This window comes from Candidozyma duobushaemuli (assembly GCF_002926085.2).
Source record: "Candidozyma duobushaemuli strain B09383 chromosome Unknown G_B09383, whole genome shotgun sequence".
NCBI lineage: Eukaryota > Fungi > Ascomycota > Pichiomycetes > Serinales > Metschnikowiaceae > Candidozyma > Candidozyma duobushaemuli.
Genome location: NW_020289896.1, coordinates 621176 through 648775, shown reverse-complemented (window position 1 = coordinate 648775; position 27600 = coordinate 621176). Strand labels below are relative to the sequence as shown.

General features: G+C 48.3%; 13 protein-coding genes across 13 annotated transcripts; 9 read left to right on the top strand and 4 right to left on the bottom strand. All coding sequences in view use genetic code 12, as the record gives it.

Moving 5' to 3' along the window:
- Positions 1-689: 689 nt before the first annotated feature.
- On the top strand, positions 690-1859 carry CXQ87_005280 (cleavage polyadenylation factor subunit; the record flags this gene model as incomplete). The annotated part of the gene is made up of 1 exon (XM_025483706.1): positions 690-1859. The coding sequence occupies one exon, from the start codon at positions 690-692 to the stop codon at positions 1857-1859; it is 1170 nt and encodes a 389-aa protein (XP_025335941.1).
- A 576-nt stretch (positions 1860-2435) lies between these two features.
- CXQ87_005279 (uncharacterized protein) lies at positions 2436-3386 on the top strand (the record flags this gene model as incomplete). Its single annotated transcript, XM_025483705.1, has 1 exon — positions 2436-3386. The coding sequence occupies one exon, from the start codon at positions 2436-2438 to the stop codon at positions 3384-3386; it is 951 nt and encodes a 316-aa protein (XP_025335940.1).
- Positions 3387-4545: 1159 nt separating this feature from the next.
- Positions 4546-5676, top strand: CXQ87_005278 (uncharacterized protein; the record flags this gene model as incomplete). Its single annotated transcript, XM_025483704.1, has 1 exon — positions 4546-5676. One exon carries the CDS (start codon positions 4546-4548, stop codon positions 5674-5676), a length of 1131 nt encoding a protein of 376 aa, XP_025335939.1.
- Positions 5677-5852: 176 nt separating this feature from the next.
- CXQ87_005277 (uncharacterized protein) lies at positions 5853-9077 on the top strand (the record flags this gene model as incomplete). The annotated part of the gene is made up of 1 exon (XM_025483703.1): positions 5853-9077. The coding sequence occupies one exon, from the start codon at positions 5853-5855 to the stop codon at positions 9075-9077; it is 3225 nt and encodes a 1074-aa protein (XP_025335938.1).
- Positions 9078-9100: 23 nt separating this feature from the next.
- On the bottom strand, positions 9101-9886 carry CXQ87_005276 (NSA2 family ribosome biogenesis protein; the record flags this gene model as incomplete). The annotated part of the gene is made up of 1 exon (XM_025483702.1): positions 9101-9886. One exon carries the CDS (start codon positions 9884-9886, stop codon positions 9101-9103), a length of 786 nt encoding a protein of 261 aa, XP_025335937.1.
- Positions 9887-10982: 1096 nt separating this feature from the next.
- Positions 10983-12020, top strand: CXQ87_005275 (uncharacterized protein; the record flags this gene model as incomplete). Its single annotated transcript, XM_025483701.1, has 1 exon — positions 10983-12020. The coding sequence occupies one exon, from the start codon at positions 10983-10985 to the stop codon at positions 12018-12020; it is 1038 nt and encodes a 345-aa protein (XP_025335936.1).
- Positions 12021-12208: 188 nt separating this feature from the next.
- MPT5 (Mpt5p) lies at positions 12209-14206 on the bottom strand (the record flags this gene model as incomplete). Its single annotated transcript, XM_025483700.1, has 1 exon — positions 12209-14206. One exon carries the CDS (start codon positions 14204-14206, stop codon positions 12209-12211), a length of 1998 nt encoding a protein of 665 aa, XP_025335935.1.
- A 1339-nt stretch (positions 14207-15545) lies between these two features.
- Positions 15546-16646, bottom strand: CXQ87_005273 (ssDNA endodeoxyribonuclease; the record flags this gene model as incomplete). Its single annotated transcript, XM_025483699.1, has 1 exon — positions 15546-16646. The coding sequence occupies one exon, from the start codon at positions 16644-16646 to the stop codon at positions 15546-15548; it is 1101 nt and encodes a 366-aa protein (XP_025335934.1).
- Positions 16647-18086: 1440 nt separating this feature from the next.
- On the top strand, positions 18087-19531 carry NUP49 (FG-nucleoporin; the record flags this gene model as incomplete). The annotated part of the gene is made up of 2 exons (XM_025483698.1): positions 18087-18893; positions 18917-19531. The coding sequence occupies 2 exons, from the start codon at positions 18087-18089 to the stop codon at positions 19529-19531; spliced, it is 1422 nt and encodes a 473-aa protein (XP_025335933.1).
- A 248-nt stretch (positions 19532-19779) lies between these two features.
- Positions 19780-20568, top strand: CXQ87_005271 (uncharacterized protein; the record flags this gene model as incomplete). Its single annotated transcript, XM_025483697.1, has 1 exon — positions 19780-20568. The coding sequence occupies one exon, from the start codon at positions 19780-19782 to the stop codon at positions 20566-20568; it is 789 nt and encodes a 262-aa protein (XP_025335932.1).
- Positions 20569-21211: 643 nt separating this feature from the next.
- On the top strand, positions 21212-22486 carry CXQ87_005270 (uncharacterized protein; the record flags this gene model as incomplete). Its single annotated transcript, XM_025483696.1, has 1 exon — positions 21212-22486. The coding sequence occupies one exon, from the start codon at positions 21212-21214 to the stop codon at positions 22484-22486; it is 1275 nt and encodes a 424-aa protein (XP_025335931.1).
- Positions 22487-22782: 296 nt separating this feature from the next.
- Positions 22783-23799, top strand: CXQ87_005269 (uncharacterized protein; the record flags this gene model as incomplete). Its single annotated transcript, XM_025483695.1, has 1 exon — positions 22783-23799. The coding sequence occupies one exon, from the start codon at positions 22783-22785 to the stop codon at positions 23797-23799; it is 1017 nt and encodes a 338-aa protein (XP_025335930.1).
- Positions 23800-24468: 669 nt separating this feature from the next.
- AGC1 (amino acid transporter) lies at positions 24469-26613 on the bottom strand (the record flags this gene model as incomplete). Its single annotated transcript, XM_025483694.1, has 1 exon — positions 24469-26613. One exon carries the CDS (start codon positions 26611-26613, stop codon positions 24469-24471), a length of 2145 nt encoding a protein of 714 aa, XP_025335929.1.
- Positions 26614-27600: the final 987 nt, after the last annotated feature.

Here is a 27600-nt window from a genome sequence, read left to right as displayed (position 1 = left end):
GTTTCTACTGAAGTACAATTAAACGAAAGGGTATTTTGTTTATGGCGTAGCTTTGACACCTTTTGTGAGGAAAGATGTATCTTCCTCTAGCATAATTTCATGGGGAGGACAATCATGGAAGGAACTTTCAAGCGTACTTTGAAACAGGAGTAGGTTTTTGGTGGCATAATTTTCTTATATTAAGCATTGTGCGTCTTCTGTATGCATAATTCTAACAGAAACAATCGTTTAAGTAAACAGATTGAAAGCAATGAGAAAGAAGGCTTGATTTATCTCGTTTGGCACCTCCATCTAGCCAATTGTACTTTTACTTAAACTCGGCTCCGCGTATATGGTAAGAGGGCGTAATTGATGCATATGGACTCAAAAAATCATAGAAATCAACCATTTTAAGAGTTGTTCTAATTAAATAAATCTCTATATCTTAGTGGTAAACATCCACTTTATGTGTGTACGCCAAAATGGCTGCGAAAAGACAAAAGTAGCTTTTCCACACTTGATGAGCAAAATGCATATTTCAAGCTAAGAATATTTATGTACTAGCGAAATTGAACCCATAGTTATTTACTAGAAGCGGCCCTGGCCCACACCTTGCCTTGCCTTGCCTGGGTACCAGTCCCATTTTAGATCCCACACGACCATCACCATAATTCGCAGTAGCTCACCTCACACTAACTACTGCTTCCATCATGAACAGAAGAGCAGGTTCGCCGCCTCAGGGCAACCCAGGCCAGCTGTCGATCCTATACCTAGGTAGCATTCCCTTTGAGTGGTCCGAGGATCAGCTCCAGGCAGTCGTGACCTCACAAGCCAACGTCCTAGACGTCAGACTCGGTTTCGACCATATTGGCAAAAATAAAGGTTACGCATTCGTAGAGTTCGAGTCTCCACAGGAGGCACAGAAGGCCGTGGCCACTCTCAGCCAGGCTAAGATCAACGTACCTGACGGAAGACCAGCCAGACGTCTCCGGTTTGAGCTGTCTAAGGAAGGTTTCCGTACGGGAAACAACACCAACAAACAGCCGCTTCCATACATTCCGGCAAATATGCCACCATACTTTGAGCTTCCAGGTGGATTGCCGGCGCGTCCTGCTTCAGGGTTGCCTCCGGTGCCAGGAATGCCTCAAAGACCAAATGCTCATCAGCCTTCTCCAGGGCCCCAATTGCCTCCGGTTCCAGGCTCTAATGGCCCCCAGTTTGCGAATATGGCCAACCAGAACGGAGCACAGCTTCCCGATCATCTACTCAGAGCTTCACAGACGCTTTCGACGCCCGCTCAGATTCCTCTAGAGACTCCAGACAAGATCAACGAGACGCTAAGTCTGATTCCGCCAGCGCAGTTGATCGAGCTTATAGCCAACTTGAAGACCCTTCTTGCGGGCAACAATTCGGCCAGAGCAGCGGAGGTTTTCAACCTTTCGCCCAATTTGGCGGCCGCAGCTGCCCAGGCTCTTTTACTCATGGGCTTCGTGGACGAAGAGGTGATCCAGGAATCGATGAAATCCGCTTCCAGCACTCCTCAGCCACAACAGCCTGCTCCCGCCTACAATCAGCAACAACAATACCAGCAGGGCTACGGTCAGCCGCCTCAAGGTTACAATTTGGGAGGTTACAACCAGCCACTGGCTTCATTGCCTCCTCCACCCCCAAGACCGCAGTCTCAGTATCCACAACAGCAGCAGCAGCCTCCAACGAAGTGGGGCAATCTTCCTCTCTCTACACAAATGAAGCTTGGTGCTTTACCGCCAGATCAGGCCGATTTGGTCGCTCAGGTGTTGTCGCTTCCGCCTGACCAGATCAGCTCTTTGCCTCCCGAGAAGCAGACAATGGTTGCGGGCATCAGACAGCAATACATGTAGAGTTTCGGATCGGCATACTGACATGCCCAAAGCGTTGTCTATACGGGCTAGGGCATCAAGGAGAGGGGATGGTGCCTACAAGGAAGATGAATGCAGATGGTAATCTAATAGGGTTTGAAGGAGTGATCATTTTGTTCCACAAATCGCCTGGTTTGGTCGTGTTTGACTGGCCAACCTCACCCGTGGAATTTGCAGCCACTCCTGCAAAATCCCAGCAACCTCTAATGTCCCCTGATTGACTGCCATAAATTAAAAAGGCAGCCGACATTCAGAATCCCATCGTTCAAAAATAAGGGACCAAAGGCACCAGCCCAGCACATAGAAAATGAGATCACGACATGTTCACCGAATCACATGTCCTCCACAGTTTGTCAGCAGGCGAAAACAGGCCAATAGCACCTGCCTTACAATCGCCACATTCGTGGCATCAAATATACATTTTCCTCTCATCGACTCCAAAAAACCATTTTTTTTTCCATCACCTTCTCTCGATGTTCCATGTCTCGTTCTTCGAATCTGCAGCCTTGTTAGTGCGAAGTCAACATCACCAACTTCTACTACCAGTCATTTACCGCCATGAATATCCCCGGTCTACATGGCTACACAGCGATTTTTGAAACCGACGAAAATGGAAATTTCCATTCCACCAACGGATCCGTACCTGGCTGGCTTAGGGACATGATAGAACGAGCTTACGCAAACAGTGGGTTGAGAATGCACCGCAAGGTAGCTTCCCATGAAGCCATAGCATCTTTGGAAGAGGTCCCTGTCGAGCTTCTAAAAGAGCTGACTTGTCCTATTTGCTACGAAAAGTACGAGGTGGAGCAGAACAAGAAGCAGAAGATGGATACGTCTATCAAGGAAGATCCACAGGTTTCCGCTTTCGAAAACGCTGATGTGGAACCTACGCTGAGCAGGTTGAAGTTCAGAGATCCTTCTATATTTATGGCAGCCGACGCCGGTGCAATCAACTCATTCAGATTTCCACAGTACAACCTAGCCTCCCAAAAGCAGGTATCCAACGAGGAAATGTTCCCAGCATTGAATGACTTTAAGAAGCCAGAGGCTAAGGAGGTCCGCCACATTGCCATGAAGATGCCAAATTGTCACCACGTTTTTGGCAAGCTGTGCATTATAGAGTGGCTCAAGGGCAATGTGAGCTGCCCTCTTTGTCGAAAGGAAGTGGAGAGCGTCAGAGACAGTGATCCTATGGCGAAGAAGATGGAGGTGCTTCAGCAGAATTGTAATTTCATCTTTGCTGCTGACCAGGATGTTGTGCTCAAGCACCTACTTCGTCGTCTGACCAATGTGTTTGAGCCATACAGAAAACCATATAACCCAGCTGTGACGCCGCTCACAGATACGAGTGTTCTGCAGCATTGGGCTACTCCAAGTCTACCTGACGGTTTTGTGCCAGATGCAACGGAGAAACCAGATCCCCAGCTCATCATGGCTAGAAAGTTCCCTCTACTGACATTTCAGTCAACTCCGAGAACTTCGCTATTTGGTGGTCGGGATAGGGACTAGGCATGCATGGAAATAAGGTCTTTTGAAGGAGTGAGGAGTTGATCAAGTTGTGGTGTAATAGATGGTCTGTCGTTGGCTGACTTCTGAGGGTGGCTCTAGGACTGTTTTTATCGTGGATGTGGAGATCCCAGTCACTCTATTGCTGGTAATTTATTGTCGAACAGAGCCATGGGCCAGGATTATACTCACAGGACTTCCTTCGTTTACAGATAAGTCGAGAATACAACCGAATACGGTCCGATGAAATGGCGCTAGCAGGCAGCACAGAACAACCCCACAATTGCAACCCTTCTAAGACAAAATATCACCTACGCTTCACCCCCACTTCATTATATCGGCTGATATGTCGGCATCTACAATGGTGGTGACCTCCGATCTTGCTTCAATGACCACACGCTCGAGGGTTTTTATATTTATTGCACTGCCGAACCGATGCTTCTCCTATCCAGCCTGGAACATTTCCAATCAGCACCAGTGCGATTTCTTTTTTGTGCTTATTGCGTGTGTTGCTGGCTCGCAAGTTGGTCGCCCACATGGCTGCGTTGAAGCCCTGAGACATTTCAATGCTTGGTCCAAGGCTTGGCACCTCCGAGAAGAGCTTGGTTATACAAAAATTTCAGACGCCCTGAAGCCCAAAGGATAGCGAATTGGCTCCATCGAAGAAGGCAATCTTGCTGTGCATCATAAGGCACCACGACTTAAGCCTTATCTTTCGGCATGGATTCCAGAATGTAGGGCCACCGTGTCCAGGCCTGCCCCGATGCACGATCCGGGCGCCCGAAAGTAGTCCAACGATCTACACAAACAGAAACTTTGCAAGTTTTTGAAACAAACAACCTCAAATCTCGCCTTATTACTCAACTTACTCTTTGGTATGCGCCTATATCTCCGGAAGCACCCCACTAGGCGAGGCTTCTTTCCTGTACGAGGCTCGGGCAAAACGGTTAGCGCGCCAATGAAAGCCGCTCGATCACGTGACATACCTCGGACCCTCTTCTCGGGCTTACACAGCTAGCAAGTTTTATTGGAGAAGAAGATAACACGCTTTTGCGTTTCTTTGACAAGTTTCAACCCACATCCAAACTCGATAGCATAGTCACTAGGCTGGTCCCAGCTTATTGCCGAAAACAACCTCCCCCCACATCACCCCACCCTCAAGATGTCTCATACCCGGACCATCTTGAGCTACATCCACCAAAACAGCCCGAACAAGCTGCCGGTTTCCGAGCATAAGAACACGAATAAGCCGCTCAAGTCGCCGTCCGTTGTGGTCGAAAGGACTACCGACTTGAAGCCCAGAACGCCCCTTTCCAGGAGGACCTTCTTCAATGATTGTACCGACAGCTCACTCAAGGAGTCCAAGAACTCCATCAGAGACTCTTTGAGGTACAGCGTGAAGGCTTACACGAGTATAGAGGCCAATCTTTACCACATGCGCCATCTTCTAGCGGCCGATGATGCAAACAGACAGGTGCACGTGGCCACCACCATGGTCCCAGAGCCAGAGGTGAGACCCAGTCTTCGCCACATGACCGGATCTCCTTCGATCTTGGTCAAAAAGGAAAGCTTGGCACGCGACCGTTTTGTTGACCAGTTGCGGGAGATCATCTCGCGTTGTTTGCAAAGAAAGCTTGGATTGACCAATGAGCAGATGCATACGGAGTTGGTCAAGGAGGCCTTGACATACTCCAACAACTTGTTGCTTCAGGATATGAAGCTGGCGTCGACGGAAGAGCTCTGTCTGGAGTTTCTGAACTTGAAAGCAGCTGACGACATGAGAGAGTCCTTCGACGACCTCCCGTGTGACTTCCTCGACAAGTACGAGCTTCTAGCGCTTGACCACTTTGAAGATATGATTTTCGAAAGCGCCACAAACTCGCTTGGGTGGGCTCACGATAGCGGAACCCTCCACGACCCCAACTCGTATCAAACATTCAAAGACATCTGGATGCTTGACCCACCCAACTTCACCGAATTTGACGTGCACACGTTCATTGAAGACGTGCTGGAGGGCAACGACCGCCAGTTCTCGTTCAACTCATACAAGGAGCTGTTCATGAACCGCTTCGGCGAAAGTGCCATCAAGATGAACATTCTCCGGTACTACTACACGTATCGTCTGGAGTTCTATACACAGCAGCGGGCCCGCAAGCAGCTACCGTCGGGAACCCTCAGCGAGATGCCAGAGTTTGATGCCCTACTGAGGCTGGTGGAGCAGTTCCATGATCTGATAGAGGGCGAGGACCGCCTGAGACCCCGCAAATCGTTGCGGTTCGCCGACGAAATGTAGCTATTCCATCCATAGCATCTACACCAAAAAAGCCGCCGACGCTTCTTTGCATCCACTCCTTCGATTTTGTGCCATTTTCCATGATTGATGTCTGCGCAGATCCATCTGTCATGCACATACGCAACCGAGCAGTTTATAGACATAGCAGTAGCTACAATACACCAACATATCACGACATGGTCAAGACGGAACCGCCACCGGACGACGACCAGGTCCGCAAAAAGAAAAGAAGAAACTTGGGCCAATTTCCTTGTTCCCAATGTTCCAAGGTCTTCACTCGTTCAGACCACTTGGCTAGGCACTACCTCAATCACCAACCCAAGGAAGTTTACGTGTGTGAAAAGCTCATCAAAAACCATAATGGAGAGCAGCGGGTGTGTGGAAAGACCTTTGTGAGGAAGGATCTCAAGGAGAGGCATTTAAAAAGACACAAGTTGCTCGATGGAGACGAAGCGTATGATGATGAACTGGAGAGTCCAGTGAAGGAAGAAGAAGAAAAGCTAGGGCGGGGCCAGAGCCCTCTAAGACACGTCCAGAGCAATCAGCAGCCTGTGAATGTTGACCACGGGCCCGGAGTGCCCCACCAGGGCATGCTTCACAACGGAATACCGCCCAATCAGCAGAATCTACAGAGTCAGCCGAACCCAGGAAACCTACCGAATGCACACTTCCAGGGTCCAACGCCGCCCAGTTTTCAAAATAGCAACCACCAAAATATAGGCCCTGTTCAGGGCCAGGTCCAGCAGAACCTCCAGGGCGTCGCCATGGCTCCAAATATGCATCCACAGATGAGTCACCATATTCCACAACAACCGCTCCCACCACAGCATAATATTCAACAAGGGGTAGTTGCTCAGGCTCCTATGGGCGGCTTCCCAGGCCACGGCGCTCCGCAGGGAGTTGTTGACGGAATGGTCGACCCTAGGGGCCCTGTTTCTCCAGAATTCCGCATGAACCCTAATGTTCCACAGTCGCTGACAGACATTCTTCTGTGGCTCTTTACCGACCAGGACCCCGCTTTCTCAAAGGACATGATGGTGAATGCTCCAGAGTACGTTCCCATGGAAATGCCCCGTCAAATGTCGCCCAAACAGCCAGAGGTGGAGGTGGCTCCAATTTACTACAATGTTCCTGAGGCAATGATCAACATGAACCTTCAGGATTTGAATTTCTTCCTGAACAACGACAATCCCTTAGACGAGGTTTTCCTACGGCCCCCGGAGGGCCAGATCGACCAGTCTGCTCCCAAGGGCTGGAACATCAGCTCGACAAACTCCTCAACTCCCAATACTACAGAAACGCTAACGCCGAGGTCTCTCAGCGACCACAGTCCTGAGTCGTTGCTGGTGGAGTCAATCGAGTCGCGTGTGGCCCAGCTAGCGTCCAATAATGTGGCCAAGAATCGTCACTTTTTCGTGGATGCAACGTTGATGGAACGGTTGGCGAGCTGCTTGCCGGGCGTAACAATTGACTCTTTCAACAAAATTCTTAGGCCATCGCTGCTGGACCCCTTGCCTCAGGACAGGTTGTCGTTCTACTTGTACGGCTACTGGGAGATTTTCCACCCTCGCTTCCTGATTCTCCACAAACCGCTGTTTGATACCAAGACGGCAGAGCCATTGCTCCTTCTCGCCATGATCATCGTGGGATGCCTGTATTGCAGCACGACCGAGTCGTATCTGTCTCGTTTAAAGCACTGCCCAGAGTACAAGTTAGCCATGCTCATCGTTGCACCACTACGATTCACACTCTTTCAACACGAAGAGTTCCGTTCTCCTGTGCGGGTCTGGATCCTTCAAACGCTCAATCTTTTGGAGTGGGTCGAGAAAAACTGCTTGCAGAGACTGATGCACGAAAGAGCACATATTCATCATGGAACGACGGTACAGCTCTTACGTCGTTCCCCATTCCTTGGTGGAAATCCTACAGTCACTAACAAGGAGCTCACTTCAGCTAGTGAGAATACCAGTGCTGGAGAAGAAGATGTGGAGGATTTGGATGAGGTGGCCCGCTCCGACCAGGCCTTGTTCAACAAATGGGTTGAATCTGAGTCGATGAAGAGAGTAACCTTTATGACGTTTTACCTTGATGTCATCGACTACATTAAATTCCGCCACAATCCACAGATCCCATTTTACCAGCTTCAGCTTTTAAACCTTCCATGCGAAGAGGAGGCCCTCTGGGCGTCCTACGAAATCAACGGATCATTCAAAAAAACGATCAAGCGCCAGAAGAAGATTCAAAAATCAGGCGCCAGATCACTCAAAAATCAAAATAACATAAAACCGGGGATGAACTTCATGAGTGCTTTGAAGCGTGTCATGAAACACACCAAGGCCTCATCCAAGGTATCTCTATTCACAAAGCACGTTTTGTTTGGTGGAATAGTTTCCATCATGCACCTGATGCAGCAAACTGAGTTACAAAACAGCTTCTCGCAAATCATGGCGCTGGAGCGGCAAGTCAAGAACAGAAACCAGAAATGGAAGGAGATCATCACTTCTGTGTTTGACGATTTCGACCATGAAATCTACGGCCCAAGCAGTGGTTTCTCCAAAGACGGTTTTTTCAACATCAACCGCTGGCAATGCACTTTCCCCATGTACCACTTGGCCCAGATCATTGGCATGTCTGATATCAACCATTATGACATTGCCATTTTTGGCGGGTCGCCAGCAAACATGAGTGTTGATGCTACGAGCAAAGATCTCCTGATAGTACAGAAAAAGCTCAACTCCATGTGGATGCGGTCGCTTCCTGCCATGATGAAAAATGTCGGTGATCTCATCAACTACAAGTGTGTGATCCACTGCTACTGGCTCTTGTGGGGCATGATGCTTACGCCGTTGAATAAAGATGGCCAGCCAGCCCAACCACTCTCCTACGACTGGCGAGTGGACCACGACGTCCATGACTCTCTTTACGCTGCCAGTATAGCCACCTTGGTCTTGTGGTGCTACTGCTTCTCTGTCTACGGAGCAGAGTCTACGAAATTTGCCGAGTTCGGCGAATCGCTTTCATTGAAAGATACAAGAAGCTATGAGAAGATCGCCGAGTATGCTGCCGAGGAAGGTTATCTGTATCTCTATCGGGTGCGCCAGGAATTCACAGATAAGATCAAGGCCCAGGGACTCGGCCCCGAGTCGCTTCTTCACAGCACCCGCCCAATGGAAGAAGTGTCTCCGAGCAAGATAGTCAACCGGTACAGCGAGATCTTGCCCACGATCAGCAACAAGCAGAACATTCTGGGGCTTTGTTTCCTCGTGGGCACCAAGTTGTTGCGCAGCCAGTGGCTGGTGCTCCGGGAGAACGCCAAGTTGATTATCAATTGCGGGCTTCGCTCTGCGGGCAAGAAGGAGGTGTGCTGCCTGGACCTCTTTGTGGATGACTTTGTCGACTGACGATTAACGAATATATGATGTAATTACACCAACAACACGGCGTTCACACAGCCGTCTCTATCGGGCTCGTTGGTCACCTGAGCGTATTTACCCCAGACGACCTTGCCGCCGGCAGTGACCAAACCCAATTCAGAAACGTTCACTTCGATGATGGTACCTTTTGTGAGAACACCAAGTTGAGTGTACATGGGCGACTGTGGGTTCTTCTTGACGCCCAAGATGGGCAAGAAAACGGTGACACCGAGCTCTGGATGCGTCACGTTAGCCTTCTTTTGTCTCAAGGCCGAAGGACGAATAATACGCTCCATCTTGACCGGTCTTCTGGTGAAACCCTCACCCACAAAGGTGTGTTTTGTGATCATACGCTTCCACAGCTTCAGCTTCGACTTACCTGTCTTGATGACCTTGAACATCTCCTCCTCAGAAATACCCTTTACCTTGGGAAGCGGCACCGAGTACTTGTCGGCTTTCTCCATACGCTTCTGCTTGATAGAAGACGAGATGGCCTTGGCCAGGTTGTCGGTTTGACGGTCCAACAAATAAGTAGGAAGCGCCTCGCCGTCGTCGGCCTTCGGCGTCGAAGGACCCTTGACCTTGGACTCCTGGTGAGCCTTGATCTTCTTCTTCATGGCCACCTTTTCAGCATAACGCTTCTTGTTGTACTGCTTGGCTCTCCAGCCCTTGAGGTTCTGGGCATCGGCGGCGACCTTGTGGCCCTCACGGGCCTCTCTCTTCCGCTTACGCTCTTCATAGTCGAGCCTGCGGCCGTGCTGCTTGATGTGCTGCTCGATGTACTCGTTCTGAGGCATTTGATGGGATGAGGAGTGGGTTGAAAATCGCATCTCATCGGGTTCTATGTGTGGGTGGAGACCCGTACACCAGGCACGTTGGGGTCCTCCAACCCCAGTGGGTCCATGGCGGTAATAAGCCTTTGTTTGGCTTTTTTCTACGGTGAAAAACACTAGATCGTGGAATTGTTCATTTGTCGTTGGATATGCGGTTGGGTGGCTCTGGGTTGGTTCATCTCGGTGTGCGCCCAAGAAGGATTGAACAGTACGGGAAGAGGAAACCCCAGAAGGCGAAGAGGTGCAGCATATTATCTTCTTTTGGTTGTTTGTGATACATAAGTAAAAACCTGCTTTGAGTTTATGTTTGCAAAGTGTATAAATATTGCAGTTTGTTAACTTTTGCCTCATGCGACGATTTAGCATTTTGCACCCAAAAAGGACCACATAATAAGGCAAGGCCTAAACAGTGAGTATCAAAAAACTAACAAATGGACTTCATCTGGGAAACTTACAAGGGTGAATTGTATTACCGTAGCATTATGGGATTGCGAATGTAGCATGCTTGATGAAAAACGTTTGGTAACGTTCCACACAGTATGGTTGTACAGAATATCACAGAAGCTCAAGACTGTTACCTTCTCGGAATGTACCCGTTTCAAGTCAATTGAAACAAAAAGCTGCTCGTTGAACACATGTTTGCAGGTTCGGATTTTTTTTGCTGACTTTTGCCGCATGCGTCGATTTTGCAGCCAAACCAAGAACCAAACAACAGGAAGCCAAATTGACAAGAGACATTATTATCAATTTCATTAGATAAGCTGCCATGCAATGAACTTTACATCTCCTCTATTTCTGTTTTAGTAGTCCATGTTTTAGTAGTCTGCCCACTTGCATCATGGTCCATCACTCCACAACCAGTGCGATGAGCACTAGGTCTCCACCATGGCCACATCCAAAAAAACCAAAACAAACTCCAAAATCCTCAAATCACCATAATCATAAAGTGATCCTGAACGATATATTAAAATTATTCTTTTTCTTGATTTTCGTCCCTCCATCCAACCACCCACACCTCCATCGCTCCTGTATCTCATCGCATCAACTACAACTCTTCAGCATGTCTTCCGTCAACGAGCTCCTCAAGGGCATTGTGGCGTCGCTAGAGCAGACGGAAAGCGCCGTCAAGGACGTGGATGGCAAATACGTCGTTCACGAAAAAGAGTACCTCCCCACGATGATCCAGGACCTCGTGGAAAAGTCGTCCTCATCGCTCGAGGGCATGTCGCTTCTTTCGTTGAAAAACGAAGCTCTCCTTTCATATGTCAACTCGTTGGTGCTTGTGCTTTTGAGCCACTTGGAAAGACTAAGGCTGCTGGCCAAGGAGGAGAAGGTCGAGGCTGCTAAACGCAAAGCAGTGGAAAGCTCGGTCCAACAGAGAGTGTGCTTGGAAAAAGGTATCAAGCCGTTAGAGAAGAAGTTGACGTACCAGCTTGACAAGATGGTCAGGTCATTCCACAAGATGGAGGAGGACAACGCCAGGATGGAGCAGAAAGTCGCCGAGGCGGCTGAAAACGGAGAGGAGGAGAAGGGCTCTGAAAGTGAGGCAGACGACGACTCTGAAGAAGATTCAGAGGATGACGACGACGCTCTTCTGTATAGACCAGACGCTTCGGCGCTCAAGAACATGGCCAAGGCGTCCTTGGCTAAGAACAAGGGAGAAGGTGACGGAAAATACAGACCTCCTAAGATCTCTGCCGCTGCTATGCCCACGAAAGACTTTGACGACCGTGCTATTTCCGCCAAATCAAAGAGAAAGTTGCAAAGTATGGAGGAGTACCTCCGGGAGTCGTCCGACTTGCCCCAGGCCGAGGCCTCTATTGGTTCTGCCATTTTGGGCCATGGTAGAGGTGGCGTGAAAACAAGCAGAGACAGCCAGAAAGAAAAAGAAATCCAGCGATACGAGGAGGCCAATTTCACCAGATTGCCTTCGACAGCAACGAAAAAGACACACAGACAGAAAATGGCCGAAAGAGCCAACACTTTTGCCGGTGAAGACTGGTCCATGTTCAACAACAACAGATCGCTCAAGGAGGGAACTTCAAGAAAAAGAAAGGGCGGCTCTGCCTGGGACAGAGCCAAGAAGCTGCGCCGCTAGGTATAAAAGCACATATATTGCAAAGGTAGGTATAAAACAAGCTAACTCGACATTGTCATGTAGTTCTCAATGTGGCGGCCCTCATGTGCTCCAGGATTTGATGCTTCATAGGTTGGGTGTAGATTTTTTTTAGGTTTTGTATTTTTGCTGGATGCAACGGGGCCGCCCAGCCGATGTATCATGCTGGCTTACTCCTTGAAGAAATTTATGTTTCCTGGGTACGAGGAGTTCTGCTGGTGGGAAAAGCCCTGATGGCCAGCACCCGAGTACAGTGGAAGCATTCCAGAGTACTGCAACAGATTCCTCAAGCCTTCGTGGCCTCTGTCAGGACGTACACCGTACTGACCATTGAGCAGAGACCTTGCACCGGCCATAATACCTGGATTCGCCATGGAGTAGCCCGCATTTCTCGTGAAGTCGTTAGAAATGAAGTTGGATAGTTGGGGGTTGGCATTATTGTATGATACAGTGGATTGATCGATCGGAGCCAGAACTGGAGCCGATATATGCAAGTTTGCTAACAGCGCCGTGGCTGAAAGGCTGGGGTCGACAAGGGAGTCGAAGGAGCTTTGCGAATCTCTTGGGACCGGAGACGGACCAAGACTGCGGTTCATCGCATAGCCGTCGTAATACTGATGCAGATGGTTCAGGCGATTGTTTCTCTGATACCCATTATAGCCCTTGTTGTAGCCCGTTCCGTTGTTCATGGCCATGGAGTTGGCCTGAAAAGGGTAGGGGGCCATGGGAGTACGGCTTTGAATGAACTCTCCGTTTGCATTCATGTTCTGATTCGACATGACATTTGTAGGTGGGATGATCATGTTGCCATGGTTCACCTGCTGATGTTTACGACCCGACGACTTGACCCCATTCAAAATAATGTTAATTTTCAGCTGGATACGTTTGCCGAACGAGGAGACGATCTTGCAGTTTTGGAACCAGTGCTTGATGACTTGGATCTGCAACGAGTCCGAGCTATGAATATAGTTTGGGGGAAGAAGCTGCTGCAATGAAGGTATGACACTTCTGTCGCTACTATGGTAGTAAGTGACGTTGTGGTTGATCAAAATGTCTATCAACGTCTGGATGACGTAGTTGCCGTATGGGTCGTTGATGAGCTTGTTGAGATCAGTGTTGAAGATGGCACCTATAACGGAAAACTTCAAGTCAGTGAACAGACGCAGCTTGGGCTCGTTGTGGTAGCAGTTCTTCATGAGCTTCTCAACCACATTGGAAGAGAACTTCAAGTTGCACAAGTCGTTGATCCCGTACTTGAGGAAGTTATTGAAAAGGGCACAGTTCACATCGACAGAATCAATAGAGACGAGATACTGCAAGACGTAGTTACCAAACTGATCGTTGATCAACACGACAAACACATTGTACTGCAAGATCTTCTCGGAGAAGGCAGAGAGCTGGGAGGGGTTGACGTGGTTCAAGCACTTTTGAAGCACACAGCAACCATGCTTGTGGGTGGCCACCACCAAAATGTCTTCGATGATGGAGGAGTAGATGAACTGGCAGTTGTCGGGTGGGTACTTGTTCAAGATCTTCTGGATGACATGGTTGCCGTTCAAGTCCTTGATCAACTCAATGATGTACGGCTTCAAGCCCTTCATCAATAGCGCCAACTGGTGGCTGTTGGACATGTGGTCAATGACTTTCTGCAAAGCTCTGGTTCCATGCTGGTTGATGGAAACCAGGAACAAGTTGTTGTGCAAGGTATCTAACATGAGGTCAAGGTCGGCCTCTGAGCAGTAGTCGACCAACTTCTGGACCAAGTAATTGCCAAAAGGGTCGATTATAAGCTCGTACAACAGTGGAGCGACCTCCTTGAAGATGATCTCGTAGTTGGCGACCCTAGCCTGGCGATTGGGCACGACATTCTCGTCGATACGTTTCTGGAGGAAACGACAGCCGTACTGGTCCTTGGCCAAACGCAAGACGTGGCTCCGCAACAGCAGCAAAGGCGCCTTCAGCACCAGGGCCAAGTAGTCCTTGTCGATTTTGAGTGGCGTGGTCTCCTTGGCTTCAAGGCTGAAACTCGGCAAGGACAACAGGCCATTGAGGCGCTGCTGGTCCCAGAGCTTCGAGTTTGTCGTTGCCGAAGGAGGCGTTGTCGGCTCGACGATGGAGGAGATCGAGTTGATCAGGAGGTTATGGGAGTGTTCTCTAGGGGAGACCATTATGGAGCGGAGATTGACGGGTCAAGCAGCAACACACGGGAGGCACGTAGAGCCGGAAAGAGGAGGGAGGTGGAGCCGGAAACGGGAGCACAAACTGTGGAGCCGTGGGTTTCAGGGCACACACTCTGCGGATGAGTAGGGATCGAAGTGGCGAAGCTGGGCGACTCAGGGGTCAAAAACACTCGAAAATGCCAGCCTGGCGAAACAAGCGCTAGTGGTCTCGAGACGCTAGGAAAGCAGCAGAGCCGTGGTTGGCGTGGGAGCAGAAAGCGGGTTGCCTCTGGAAGAGCAGGCTTGTCAGTAGAAGGAGAAACGAAGCCTGGAAATAAGTGAAAACGACGGCAATGGCAGCAGCGTCGAACTGAATAAAAACACTGAAAGGAAAGAAGTGGAAAAGTTGGCGTTCAAGGCTCCGCCGGAAAGAAGGTCTGGTTTGCTTCGTGGAGGCCCTGATCCAGCCTGTATGGCGCCAGAGACATCCAGCCCAGGCACAAGACACCGACATTGTGAAGGGGGCCACGACACGCCGCGCAACCCGGTTTTATGTAGGGCGATTTGAATTAGAAAATTTCAATTTGGCTGCAACGGCAGTTTGGGCTTGTCTTGGCCGGGGAAAGCCTGGAAATTTCAGATTTTGGCGCCGTAGCGGCCAAACACCCATACTTTCATTTCTTTTTCATGACACCTCCACCAATCAGGATCCAGCATTTTTCGTGGTTTGGTCCTTTTTTTCTCTCCCGCCTTCACCATCGACCCTCTCGGCTCGACTCCATCCTCGTCTGAAACGGATCTGGACCGTGCGACATCGCCTATACACAATTCCCAGCAAACGCCTACGCCCCGTGCTGATTGGCCCTCGTTTTGGGTTTTGGGTTTGCGCCACCTCGGAGGATCTGAGGATTATGGAAATTTGCACATTGTGGTGGAAAGGGGCCGTTGATTTTGGCGAATCTGCTTTTGCCGCTTTGGGTAGCGTCGCTTGAGGAAGTGCGCCAATAAGACGGGCAATAGTGCAGCTTTCGGTGATACTGAAACTTTGTGGATTCATTGAACGGCTTTGTGGATTCATTGAACGGCTTTGTGGATTCATTGAACGGCTTTGTGATAATTCAAGTTCCAATTGCTGCTGCAGGTGCCTGTCAAACAAGAAATGGGCAGATTTCCAAGCCCGATTCAATCCTGATCGAAGAAGGCCTTGTGCTTTCGGAATGGAAACTGACGTCAGACCCGCCTCCTAGCGAATCTTGCTCCTTTTCCATTTTCCTCTCCAACGCTCTTCTGTGCCTCTGGATCTTCCCCTTTTAGTGCTTCATTGTGCACGTTTCTGATCTTTTCCGTCTTACCCCTTCTTGGTGGTGTACTGCCCTCTTGCAACATACTGGTTGAGGACATCCTCGTAAAAGAGAAACTCGCCAGGCGGTCTGGCCAAGGCACTGGCCAAACGGCGTCTTATTCTTTCCTCCTCTTTTCTCTTCACCTCGGCTTTTCGTTCTTCTTGCTCCTGTGTGGTTGGAAAACTGCCCACCATGAATCCCGGAGGTGACAGGTACTTGTCCATGATCTGAGACCGGCTGAGCTCCTCCTGGCTTTTGACATCTGAATCCCAAACGGGCCCGTTCGACTTGGCGCCGCTGCCTGCCTGGATAAAGAAGTTCTGCAAGTTTTTCTCCTGTGCTTTTGTCATTACTCGAGGTTCGCCGGTTTTAGGTCTCTGCCACTGCCCATTTGGTCTGAAATCGTCCTGCGCCCACGGTTTTTCGGTGATGGGATTTTTGGACAACTCAACGTTGAACTTGCGGTCGTCTAGCCGCATTCTGTAGTACTTTCGTAGAAACCCAACTCGTTGTAGAGATGTGTAGTGCAGTGGCACACCGACTTTTTCGTCTAGAGTTTCGAATTCGTCTTCTGAATCAGCCACAACTCGGTCATTTTCCTCAGCAAAGAGCACTTTGGGTGCCTCCTTTGTCACTTTCTTTGTTGGAGACGAGTTTTTATTCGGCAGTTCGCTGTCTGAGTATTGCGTGGGCAATCGGTTGAATTGAGAGCTTGTGATGTTATTTCCGGAGTTTTGCGAAGGCCCTTTCACAGGGCTTGAAAGAATCAATACTTGTTCGTCGTCTTGACCCGTTTTTTGTTTCTTTCTCTTTGGTGAAACGTATTGAAGATTCGGAATGGCTCCTTCTGATTTGGTAGGACGAGCTTTTGTGGGTGAATTTTGCTCGTAGACAGCTATTTTCTTCTTGAGCTGCTTATTTTCAGCAGTGAGATCTCTCACCTTGTCTTTTAATTCTCTTAGCTTCTTGTTGAACTCCTTGATCAACAGGCTGCGGAATTGCTCGTTGTTAGAGTCCAAATTCCGCACATCTGTAAGAGCGAGAATTCTATGGAGCTCGTCATTGATGTTAGCCACAGCTGAACGGATTTGTTGGTCCGCATCCATTTAAATATGGTAGTCAATTCAGCGATCAAGTTGAAATACAGCTTTGTTGATACTATGCTGCATATAAGGACGCGATGCTGTCGCGTGACGCGTCAGGTGGATTTGGCTGCAAATCGTGATAAGACAGGTCTCGTATGCGCACTGCAGATAGTGTATATGCGAGCACATGGCATCGCAACCGCATTACTGCATCAGGACCGCTAGTTTATCCGACTAGGTACAACCATGCCGGACGATGCGGGGCACCGATGTACGAACGGAGATGAGTCTACAGCAGGTGGTAACAGCTGCAAAGAAGCAGAGACATACCTCTCCGTTCAGCTACATGTGCATGAGTGGTGCAGCAGAAGTCATAGTGGTTCTAGCGGTATTTCCATCAATTCGAAGAGTGAGGAAAATTTTCTCGGTATAAGTTGATTGAAATCAACTGTAGAGTCTTTTCATCTCGGGTTGTACTTGCCATTGTATCTAAGCTGGGTCTGTGTTTCACATTGAGTTATGGAAACATCACAGTTAGCTTTAAGCCTAACGTTCTATTTGGCTGCTTTGTTCCTATGCTACACCACCCAATTCCATGGACTCCGCTCTGTATGGACTAGTACGTATTTGACAGATGACTTTGGGAGTGCTAGTATTAACTCCAATTACGATAGCCGTCTGAGTAACAGTATAGTAATAACAACACTCCTGGTGAATTCTACTGTTGTTTTACGTTTTGTACAACGTATATGTAATTGGAAAGTTAGGTTGGGATAGCTGAACTTTGGAATACTTTCTTTATTAGTTTTTGGAATAGAGATAGCTTTTGACTCCAGTGTGTACCGACCTCGCTGTTGTCTCTGACTTCACCTGAACCCGTCAAGTACAGTTGATAATCAGTACCTCCCACTAGCAGCTTACATGAACCGGAAGAACTAAGGATGGGCTCCATTTTCTGTGATTTTAAATATGATTGCCCTACTACAGATCCATTTTTGCCTTGAACCAAGTATGACTTTGCTACCTTTGTCATCGTGGTATTGAGGCTCAAACCTCCATTGAATCCTTCCTCAAAACAACATCTTTCTCATTCACAATCTATAATTAAGTTTCTTTTCAGAGATCAGCAATATTACTAGTGGAACCTACATGCTATATAATGTCAGCCAATGGCAACTGTGGTTGTCTGTCAATTCTAGTGAGTAGTCATTATGGTACAACATGCTCCTCGACAGCATATACAAGAGCCATAAGCATACATAGTATAGCTCTGCACTACCCTAGTCCAATGAATACACTCGCATCCTCACTAACTACTCACATCCATGATTTAGCTCTACTTCAATCCATTTTGCAACCATTCCATAGTACCAACCTGCACACAGGCCTCTCACAGTAAAGAAAAAATCTCAACTCTGCAACAACAACACCTTTAGACAGATCCATTTCTTCCCAATTCCAATGTTTGGTGCCTTTGCAAAACCAGCACTGAGCTCCTTCAGCTTTGGTTCTCTGCAGCCCTCCTCGGGCTTTGGTGCATCCAACAACACAAACTCCGGAGGCCTTTTTGGTCAACAACAGAAACCTCAAGGTGGTGGCCTTTTCGGCTCAGGAACACAGAACCCCACCTCCGGAGGACTTTTTGGTGGTCAGAGTAACACCGCTAACACGGGTTCCTCGGGTTTTGGCTCGTCAAATACAAGCGCAGGTGGTCTTTTCGGACAGAGTAATCAAAGCAACAACAACACATCATCAGGAGGTCTTTTTGGCCAAAAACCTGCAACCGGACAAGGATTTGGCTCGGGAACTTCGAGTGGTGGTCTTTTCGGCCAGAAACCCGCTACCACGGGCACCACAGGAGGTGGTCTTTTTGGCAGTTCTGGTCAGCAAGGACAGCAAAATCAACAGACACAGCAGAGTGGAGGACTTTTTGGCAGTTCTGGTCAGCAAGGACAGCAAAATCAACAGACACAGCAGAGTGGAGGACTTTTTGGCTCCAGCAATACTGCTAACAACCAGAGCTCCGGCGGCTTGTTTGGCCTGAAGCCTGCTGCCCCATCCGGCGGTCTTTTCGGATCAAGCAACCAATCCACCACCGCACAAAAACCACTTTTCGGTGGATCTAACACTACTACAGGTGGTGGTCTCTTTGGTGGATCTTCTAATACCGGCACCAATCAGACCTCTGGAGGTGGCCTCTTCGGTGGCTCCAGCAACACGGGCGGTACCACTGGTGGCCTTTTTGGGGCTCTTCCAATACAAACACTGGTGGTGGTCTTTTTGGTGGCCAGCAGCAACAACAACAGCAAAATCAGCAGCAGCAAAACCAGCAAGCCACGCAATTAACCGCCATGACTAGATTCGGCGATCTCCCACCAGAAATCAAGAAAGAGCTACAAGAGTTCGATCAGTACATCAGCACCCAGCATCTCATAGCTACGACGCTTAATAACGACCTCCCCAAACACAACCAGCTCGTCAAGTCGATCGACTCGGACGTGAGCTACTTGCATAACAAAATCTCCACCATCAAGCAAGCTTTGAAGGGTGACAGCAACCAGTTGAAGGCCTTGAAAGCGGTCAATGACGAGCTTACAGAAGATATTGGCAACATCATGCAGCTAATAATCCAGCTCTCGACGCCCGGTACGAAATTGTCGTCATCATTTCAATTGAACGAATTCTTTGTCAAGAAGATCAAACACTACAAGGATGTCATGACTAGCTACGAAAATGTGATAAAGGAGGGAGAAGACGCCATCAGTGGCTTGCAGCACTCGTGCAATGACACCATGGGTAGCATTTATGATGTGGTGGAGGTGGTGAAGAGCCAGTATAATGTGTTCATGGAGCTTTGTGAGACGCTTGCGCAGGTGCACAACGAAGTTTCCCACTTAAAGCGCTAGAGCATTGAGCCCATTCGTATAAGGTGTGTGGAAGTTGTGGCACTGTCATAATAGAATCGTCAGCAGCCCCACGAAGTTGAAGGCGACACGAAAGTAATTGGATTTCAGACCTCGCTATCAAAGACCAAAATCATTTGACGGTCTGATTTTTCGCTCATTAAGTTCTGAGTGTGGCTGCCAAATACATGTATGTACTATAACTCATCGTGATAATCCTGCGTAGACCCTCATCTAAACATCAACTCTTCATGGCCAGGGCCGATTACCTTGCCAAGTATCTATCCGGCGGGCCGGAAAAGAAGAAAAAGAAAAAGAAATCAAAAACTCAAAGTACTCCTGTTGTTGTCCAGCAGCCCGAACTCCAAAATGAACCAGAAAACGAACCTCTAAATCCAGAGTCCGACGATGAAGGTGCTCCTGCAATTACCCTGGACAAACCGATGAAGGAGAACAAAGGTTTCCGGCGTATAGATACAGGAGAAACGGTCAAATCTGATCAACAGGTTAAGCCAAAAGAACCTTCGGCAGATGAAATAGCCAGGGAGCAGAATATGGCATCAACAGTATACAGAGACGCCTCAGGACGAATTGTTGATCTAGAAAAAAGGAGTTTAGAACTCAAGGCTGAAAGGGAAGCTAAGGAGAGAGAAGCTGCCGAAAGGCAACAGCGAATCAACCAGTCTGAGGTCGGCAGGCTTCAGGAAGCTGAAATGCAAGAGAAACTCAGTAAAGCTACCCGTTTTGATGTTTCTGTTGATGATGACGAGTACATCGCTCACATGACGCAGAAGCAGCGTTTTGACGACCCTCTTGCTCCTACTGGCGAAGTCAAAACGAGCACATCCATCAGACCAACTTACAATAAGGGCCTCAACCCAAGCAACCGGTTCAAAATTCCGGCTGGATGGTTTTGGGACGGCATCGACAGAAGCAATGGTTTCGAGGAAAGACTTCTAGAAAAGCGGAATGCCCAGCACCTCAGCAAGGTGGTGGCCAGAGCATCTGCGGAGTCCTACACCGAGTACGATTACGATTGAATTGTTCGATCGAGAGTTGAGATTAATGGAGGTGAGATAAAGTCAACTTGGCTAGTTGCGTGTCACCAACAAGGAATGAGATGCGGTTATCGTGAACTGCCTATCGCTGATATGGCGTTGCTGTACCGGCCATGTTTTATGATGTCATGATATTCTACCGGGACAATCACTGGCGTTTGATGCGGTTAGTTGCGCCTTCGATTGAGCTCTTCGGGCTTACGGAATTACATTGAGACGGCCTCGGAAACATGCTCTGTTGATTATCATAATCCCACTGTCTTGTTTTCGCAGCCATACAGATGGGCACGAAAGGAGATTAATGACACACCAAGTTTCATCATTCAGCATCAATTGATACAGCTGTGAACGGCACGTCTATCATAAAGAAGCATTTGAACATTCCAGCAACATTTTAAACCAGCACTCCTTTCAGCTGATTGCCTTGACGGCACCATGGCAGCATGCGTAGGTTCTACAAAAGGCCAATTGCAAACCAGTCAAACAAAACCAAAATAAAAAAAGTCACGATCCTCTCTCAATAGGATTCATGGCGTCATAGGAGGACAATTCTCATCAAGTCATCGCCTAACTAAGACTACTGCACACATGCCACTCAGTACATCATCTACCACAAGGTCTTTTGATGCCCAATAATCCCCCACCTATTCCAGGATTCTTTTACGACGAAGAAAGGGGCAGGTATTTTGCTATCACTAACGGAGAAAACCGGTTCAATAAACGGTACACCAACAATGCAGTTCAGGCTCAGGATCGCAGAAAGCGTCAGGACAGAAGAAACAAGGAACACGAGAAGAAACTAAAGAAAAACCTTCCATTGGCTTTAAACCGTCAAATGACAACCCCTTATAATGATCCTGAAGGCTCGGTTCTTGCTCTGCGCCTCGGCGAGACACCTTTCTCCTATCTTCCCGAAATCGTATCCAAACTCAAGAACTTGAAATATCTCAAGCGTGTCGATTATGCCATTCATCCATACGGCTTCGGCCTGAAAGGTGCCGAAAATCAAGTTGTTTTTTACGAGCCGCTGACCAGAAATACAGGTACCACCCCTCTACCTTTGGAAGATTATCCTCTTATACCTAAAGGACAAAGCACCACACATGAGGGAACAACATTCAAAGGAATTAAAACAGAGTCGCTTGAATACATCTTTTTCGATAGTTACACGTGCCCACTCCAAGCTATCAACAATCAAGGAACTCGCTATGAATTGAACTGGGACCTTATACGGACTCTAGGTGCTTTGGATGCATTTGATGATCCAGATGAGATTTGTATTTTCTGCTGGACGGTCTCCGCGGATACTATCTACATCATGACAGACTTTCAAATTTTGTTTCTACTGCTTGAGAACTTCCACCTCAACCAAAAGCCTGCTCTGGCGCTTGATATGCCCGTTCCCCAAGGACATCCAGAAGACGCACTTGTGGATGAAAGTGGTCTCTCGTTTATTCGTGGTACTAAATTGTGCCTCGTCGCTCTAGATGACTACATATTTTGGGACCTTACCGTCGAGATTCTCCAGCACTTCAAATACACTAGAGTTGTGGGAGAGGTGAAGTTTGTCACATTTGCCTTGATAACAAGTCAAGGTGTGATGGTGAGGGAGTTGATGATAAAAGAGGGGGAAGACTCACGGTGGACTGGCGAGGGTTCCATGGTCTCACGCCAGGAACATAACAATCTGATGCCAATTGCCTTTTTATACAAGAGCATATTGGTTTGCGAAGAAGACAGAGGCAATTTCGTGGCCATTGATCTTAAGGAGAGGAGAATTGAACGATTCGAGTGTCCCGCAATCAGGAACCTTCATCTCAGTGAGCCACATTTTGAGGTCATCTTCCATGACAACAACATGTACTTATCCACCGAGACAACGACATTTGTTTTTGAGTGAAGCGTCCCACATAACATTAACATGAGGAGATTCGTCAGTTTCAGGCACTTTTCGTAACCACACTGGTGATTAATGCCGCGCGCTGCAGGATTATCAACTTTCGAAGAGATAATCACATTCAGCCCATGATAAGGGAAGACGCCGCTTACCCGGTCCCCGATGCACCAGGTACAGCTGACAAGCGGCCCTCTTCGCTGACTTGCGTCACAGAGCATTGTCGAAAATCTCGTCGTATGGAAAATGAAACCACAGTGACAGAGCGAGATGAGGTGTTTGTGAAGGAGGGGTTTCACAACATGGATCTCGTGAGCTTGGACCTTGCCGTGAGACTAGGAGTGACTCAGTTTTCCTATTTGCCGATGCTTATGAAAAGATTGGAGCATTGTCGACCAACTCTTCTTGTCAACAATGGCTTTTTCCCTTTGGCGCCAGACCTGATCGATTACAAGACTAAAGCGATCGGCATCAATGTCCACGAGAGATATTATGGATTGGGTGATTTGCGTGGTTGTAACTTTCAATTTGACGCTCGTTATTGGTCGCCTAAGATGGAACTGATAACTGGAGTCATCACCAAGGACAATGACTATCTATGTGCATTTGACGATGACGGCGACAAGCTTTTTGTGATCGATCGGCGTGGTGTGACCATGTGTATCTCCAAAACGATATTGAAGGAGTATGAACGTGAAACTTACGAGGATGTACCCATCTTCTACTGTCAAACAGCTAACGCAGAATCGATTTTTCTCTTCAGCCAGAACTTCGTCCTTGTAATGAAGTTTATCGATCTTTTCCAATCCCTACCATTCTGGTTCTACGTTGAGCTCTCGCGAGACGATGGTGTTCCAAGAGACCCGAAAGTTGAGGGAGTGTATGTCTCTTGCATTCGGGTGGAAACGGTCATTGTGACTGACTTGCTCAAGTGTTCTCCCTGGCATGTCGGCAAAGATCTACTTTCGCATTACAGATACAACAAACTGGACAATATTATCACATTCATTGCCGTCACAGAGGACTCCATCGAGCTACGAGACTTCCGGAAAGATACGATGCAGTGGGACGACTTCACGACCACAATTCCGAGGAAAAGTGATGAATTCAATTTCCCAATAGCATTTCTCTTCAAGGACGTCTTTGTTATCGAAGAAACTAGGGGCTGTTTCATGGTATACGATCTTACGAATCGTCGCTGTGTGCACTTTGAGAGTGAATTCTTTAGCTGGGTGCCGTACTCAATGCACTGGATGTTTGAGGGTGAAAACGACGCTCTTTACTTGTCGCTGGACAATTGCTCGTGGTACATTCCTTAACAGAAAGCTGGCCATCTGAACTTCGAGCTGTTCGAGACTAATGTGGATTGCCACGGCCATTTAGACAGTTCGATGGGTCGAAACCTGTTTTTTAACAATGACTTAAAAAGTCCGCAAGATCTATTTGCTACTGGGTATCGAGAACAAGAACTTGTCCGTGAAAGGAATTCTCAGAAGAGAGTACTTGCACTTGAACAGCCCAATTCTCCGACCTTTTAAGATTACAGAACAGGATACTGAAGTATTTTTTATCGTCACGACAAATGAAGTCGAAATCAGGCATTGGAACTTGCAGAAATGGTCGTGGACCGGAGATGTGAAGAGAGTGAAGGTGTCAATCAGTGGAAATACACCGGTATGCTTCCTACACGATAAAACTCTCGTCATTGCAGAATCCCCTACTCAAATCCTTCTTATCAACGTCAATGGAGAATGCGAGAGAATTGCCTCGAACAGTTTAAACTTCCGACCTGACAGATACACTGCATTTGTGGATTACGAGAACCGCACCGTCTACTTATCACTGAAATTAGGAACCTATATTCTAAGGCTCGACTCACGACGCCAGGGGCAACAATCTATGCTTTTGTATTCGGAATGACATATAAAAACGGGTTAAAATAGGTCGAGGGCAGGACCCACGGGGAATAGAAATCATGACACATGAATTTAGCGTTTGATGAATTGAGCGTACGAGTTGTAGTCAAATTTGCCAAACTTGTAGTCGATATCCAACAACAACTTCACAGCGTCCAGGGACTTGTACACATAGTCAGCAGGCAACTTCACCAAGGCGTTGGACAAGTCCTTATTAGGGCTGGTCAAGCCGTGCTGCTTGAACAATTTATCCTGGTTGAAGAACATGTCTCTAGACTGCAGGCCGTACACTTGGTCGTTGGTCAAGTTGTAAACACCAGGGTATCCACTGACAGCTCTGAAGTTGGACTCCTTGGTGTTTGGAGGGTGCAAGGGGAACAATCTCTGTAACAACTCGTAAGAGGCCAAGGTGAAACCAAACTGTGGCGATGATCTGAACACTCTAGCAAGCGAACCCTTGAAGAAAGCAGAAATACCCTCCTCTTTTATGATGAGACCGAAAGCATGGAGGATACCTCTATACTTGACTTCACCGTGCTTCGCCTCAACTTGCAATCTGGTCTTGACAACATCCGCCGGCGTGGTGAAGAACGCAGCTGGAGCACCAGCCAACGCACCAGAAAGCAACAATTGCCATGTACTAAGCGAATGTCTCTTGTTAGGATCATGAGGATCGTAGTTGAACAAGTGGTACTTGATGTTGGCATACGTGGGGAAGTAGATGGCCGAGAAGGGCACATCTCTCAACAAACAGGCACTGGCACCCTTATAAAGACCCTTGAGGCCTAGCTGTCTGATAATCTGAGCAGCAGTCAAACGCTTGTGTGGAATCTCACCGGGCTTCAATTCCTTGGCTTTACCACCCTGCATTTGCAATCTGATCTTGACGATTTCCAATGGGTTGGTGAAGATAACTTGACAACCACCGGCGGACGAACCGGCGAAAATTTCCCAACCCATAGTAATAGAACCGTCGTCGTTGGAACCGATACCACGAACCAAGTCGTTAACGGTCAACTTGATAGCCTTTTCAGGAGCGACACCGACCAACTGGGCAGCCAAACCGGAGTACAAACCCTTGAAACCCTCTTTTTTGAGAATCTTCTTGAAACAGTCAAGCGAGTTGTCGTAAAGAGCCTTGTGTTTCTGGGCCTGCATTCTCGTCTTGACCAAGTCAATTGGGTAGACGACAGTGGCACCTATACAGCCGGCGATGGAGCCCAAGAAGAACGAGTACAACGAGTCGAAAATAGGCCACAAGGAAAAGTTGTCCTCCTGAACAGGCTGAGCGGCAGGATGGTCGAAGATCGAGTACAAGGTGGGCTCGTTGTTGAGGTAGTTGGGGTTCAAGAAGGAAATCAACTCACGGCGAGGAATGGTTTCTTCGTTTTTGTCGATCAAGTAGAACAACAAGTCGATCTCCTTGGTGGTGATGGGCTTGAAGTTGGAGGACTTGAGGAGGTGGTCGTTCAAGTGGGTGTACAAGTCCTTCTTGTTGATCAAAATGTCGGCCTTGTCCTTGGTGGTGGGCGGCGTGTTGGCAATGACCTCATTTATCAAATCAAGCTTGTTCAAACAGTTGTACACGAACATCACGTTGGACAAGGTGAACTTGTCCTGGTTGAAGTACTCAGGCAACGAGGCCAAGTTCTTCTGCAACTTGATCGAGAGCTTATGGCTCAAGTTGCTCTGCAACAAGTGGTGGAACTCGTCCTCGGAAATCACGCCCAGGCGGCCTGCTCTGACCTCAAACCCACCAATCAACTTGGTCACTGGGAGGTAGTTGACCAACGAGATGAAATCCTGGAAGTCAATCTCGCCGTTGGGCGCAAAGAAACGCTCCAAGTACGCCCAGTTCAACTTGAGCTTTTTGGGCTGGTAGTTGGGGTCGATGGCCTTGTTCAAAGCATTCAACATGTCGATACACCTGGCGTACGACAACTTGTGCTTGTCGTTGGCCAAAAGATTGAACAACAACTTGAACTCGCCATCGGTGCCGGTCAAGGTGGTGGTGAAATGAACAAAATCAGACTCGTCCACGTAGCCCTTATCGCCTCTGTCGGCAATTAAGTAAAGCAACGAGTAGGACTGGGAAGGAAGGTCATTTGGGAATGGGGCGAGAATCAGGACGAATTCCGGAAGCAGCAAGAACTTTTTGTTGCTGACCGGGTCGAACGACGCAAACTGGTCGAAGATCTCTTTAGCTCTTTCAGCCATGAGGAAGAAGTGGTTGTTGATCGCGAGAAAGTGAGTAGGAACCGAGTTGATTTGTCGATCCCCACAATTTGGCGGTGCACAGAAATTTTCCTTTTTTCAAATTTCTTGAAGAGTACGTATCTTCACAAATGACGGAGAAAATTAGTTTTGCTGAATTTTCAAAATCTAGGGCCTATTCACAATGCCGCTGGCAGATGGCTGGTGAAAAATCAATGGGCGTTTTGTCTCCGCAGTACAACGGCCGAGAACGGAACATGAAGATGCCGTTTTTGCAGCCGCCAGCGCGCCGGGGTTAGGCGATTCTCCGCCTTGTTAGCAGCCTGGTGTCATTAACGCCGAGAGCTCCTCTACAAACATGGCTGGGCAGGGTTGGTGCTGGAGCGTTAACTATGGCCATGTCACAAGAGCCCGGTGCTTCCGTCCGTCCGAGGGAGGGGCACCGCCCGGGGAAATCGCGCTTTTGTGCAGGACGGCGACTCACGGCGCACCCGAGCGAGATGTGGAGAATGGCTGCAAACGAGAGCGTTGATACTAAACAGCACTGGTGACGCTTTTTGGAAGGCCGTTTGCTGATGGAATAGATAGTAGAATAGTGGTACTGTATACAAGGAGGAATTCCACGGGTTCTCGAAAAAGCTAAGCCCTTTTGGCCCACCCGAGCGAGCCGACGGTGCCGCTAAGGTCGATTAGATAGAGTTTATAGGGATTTTTCGGCGAAATTTACCCCTGGGCTACTCCAGACTCTTTAAAAGTAGGATGCATTTTGTGGGGTTTAGGAGCTGGCGCATACGGATTTGGTCCGCACCCGAAGCGTGGTGGTCCTTCTAAACAAAACCGGATGGTCTTTTAAAAAGAATAAATGGCTTTTCAGTGAGCATATGGCTTACTGGAATCTTAAAAGCCACGATAAAAAAGGCAAAGTCTATAGTGGCTGCTTGAGTTCACCGGTCTAATGTCACAACATCCTACCTGATAGTCAGCGGAGCA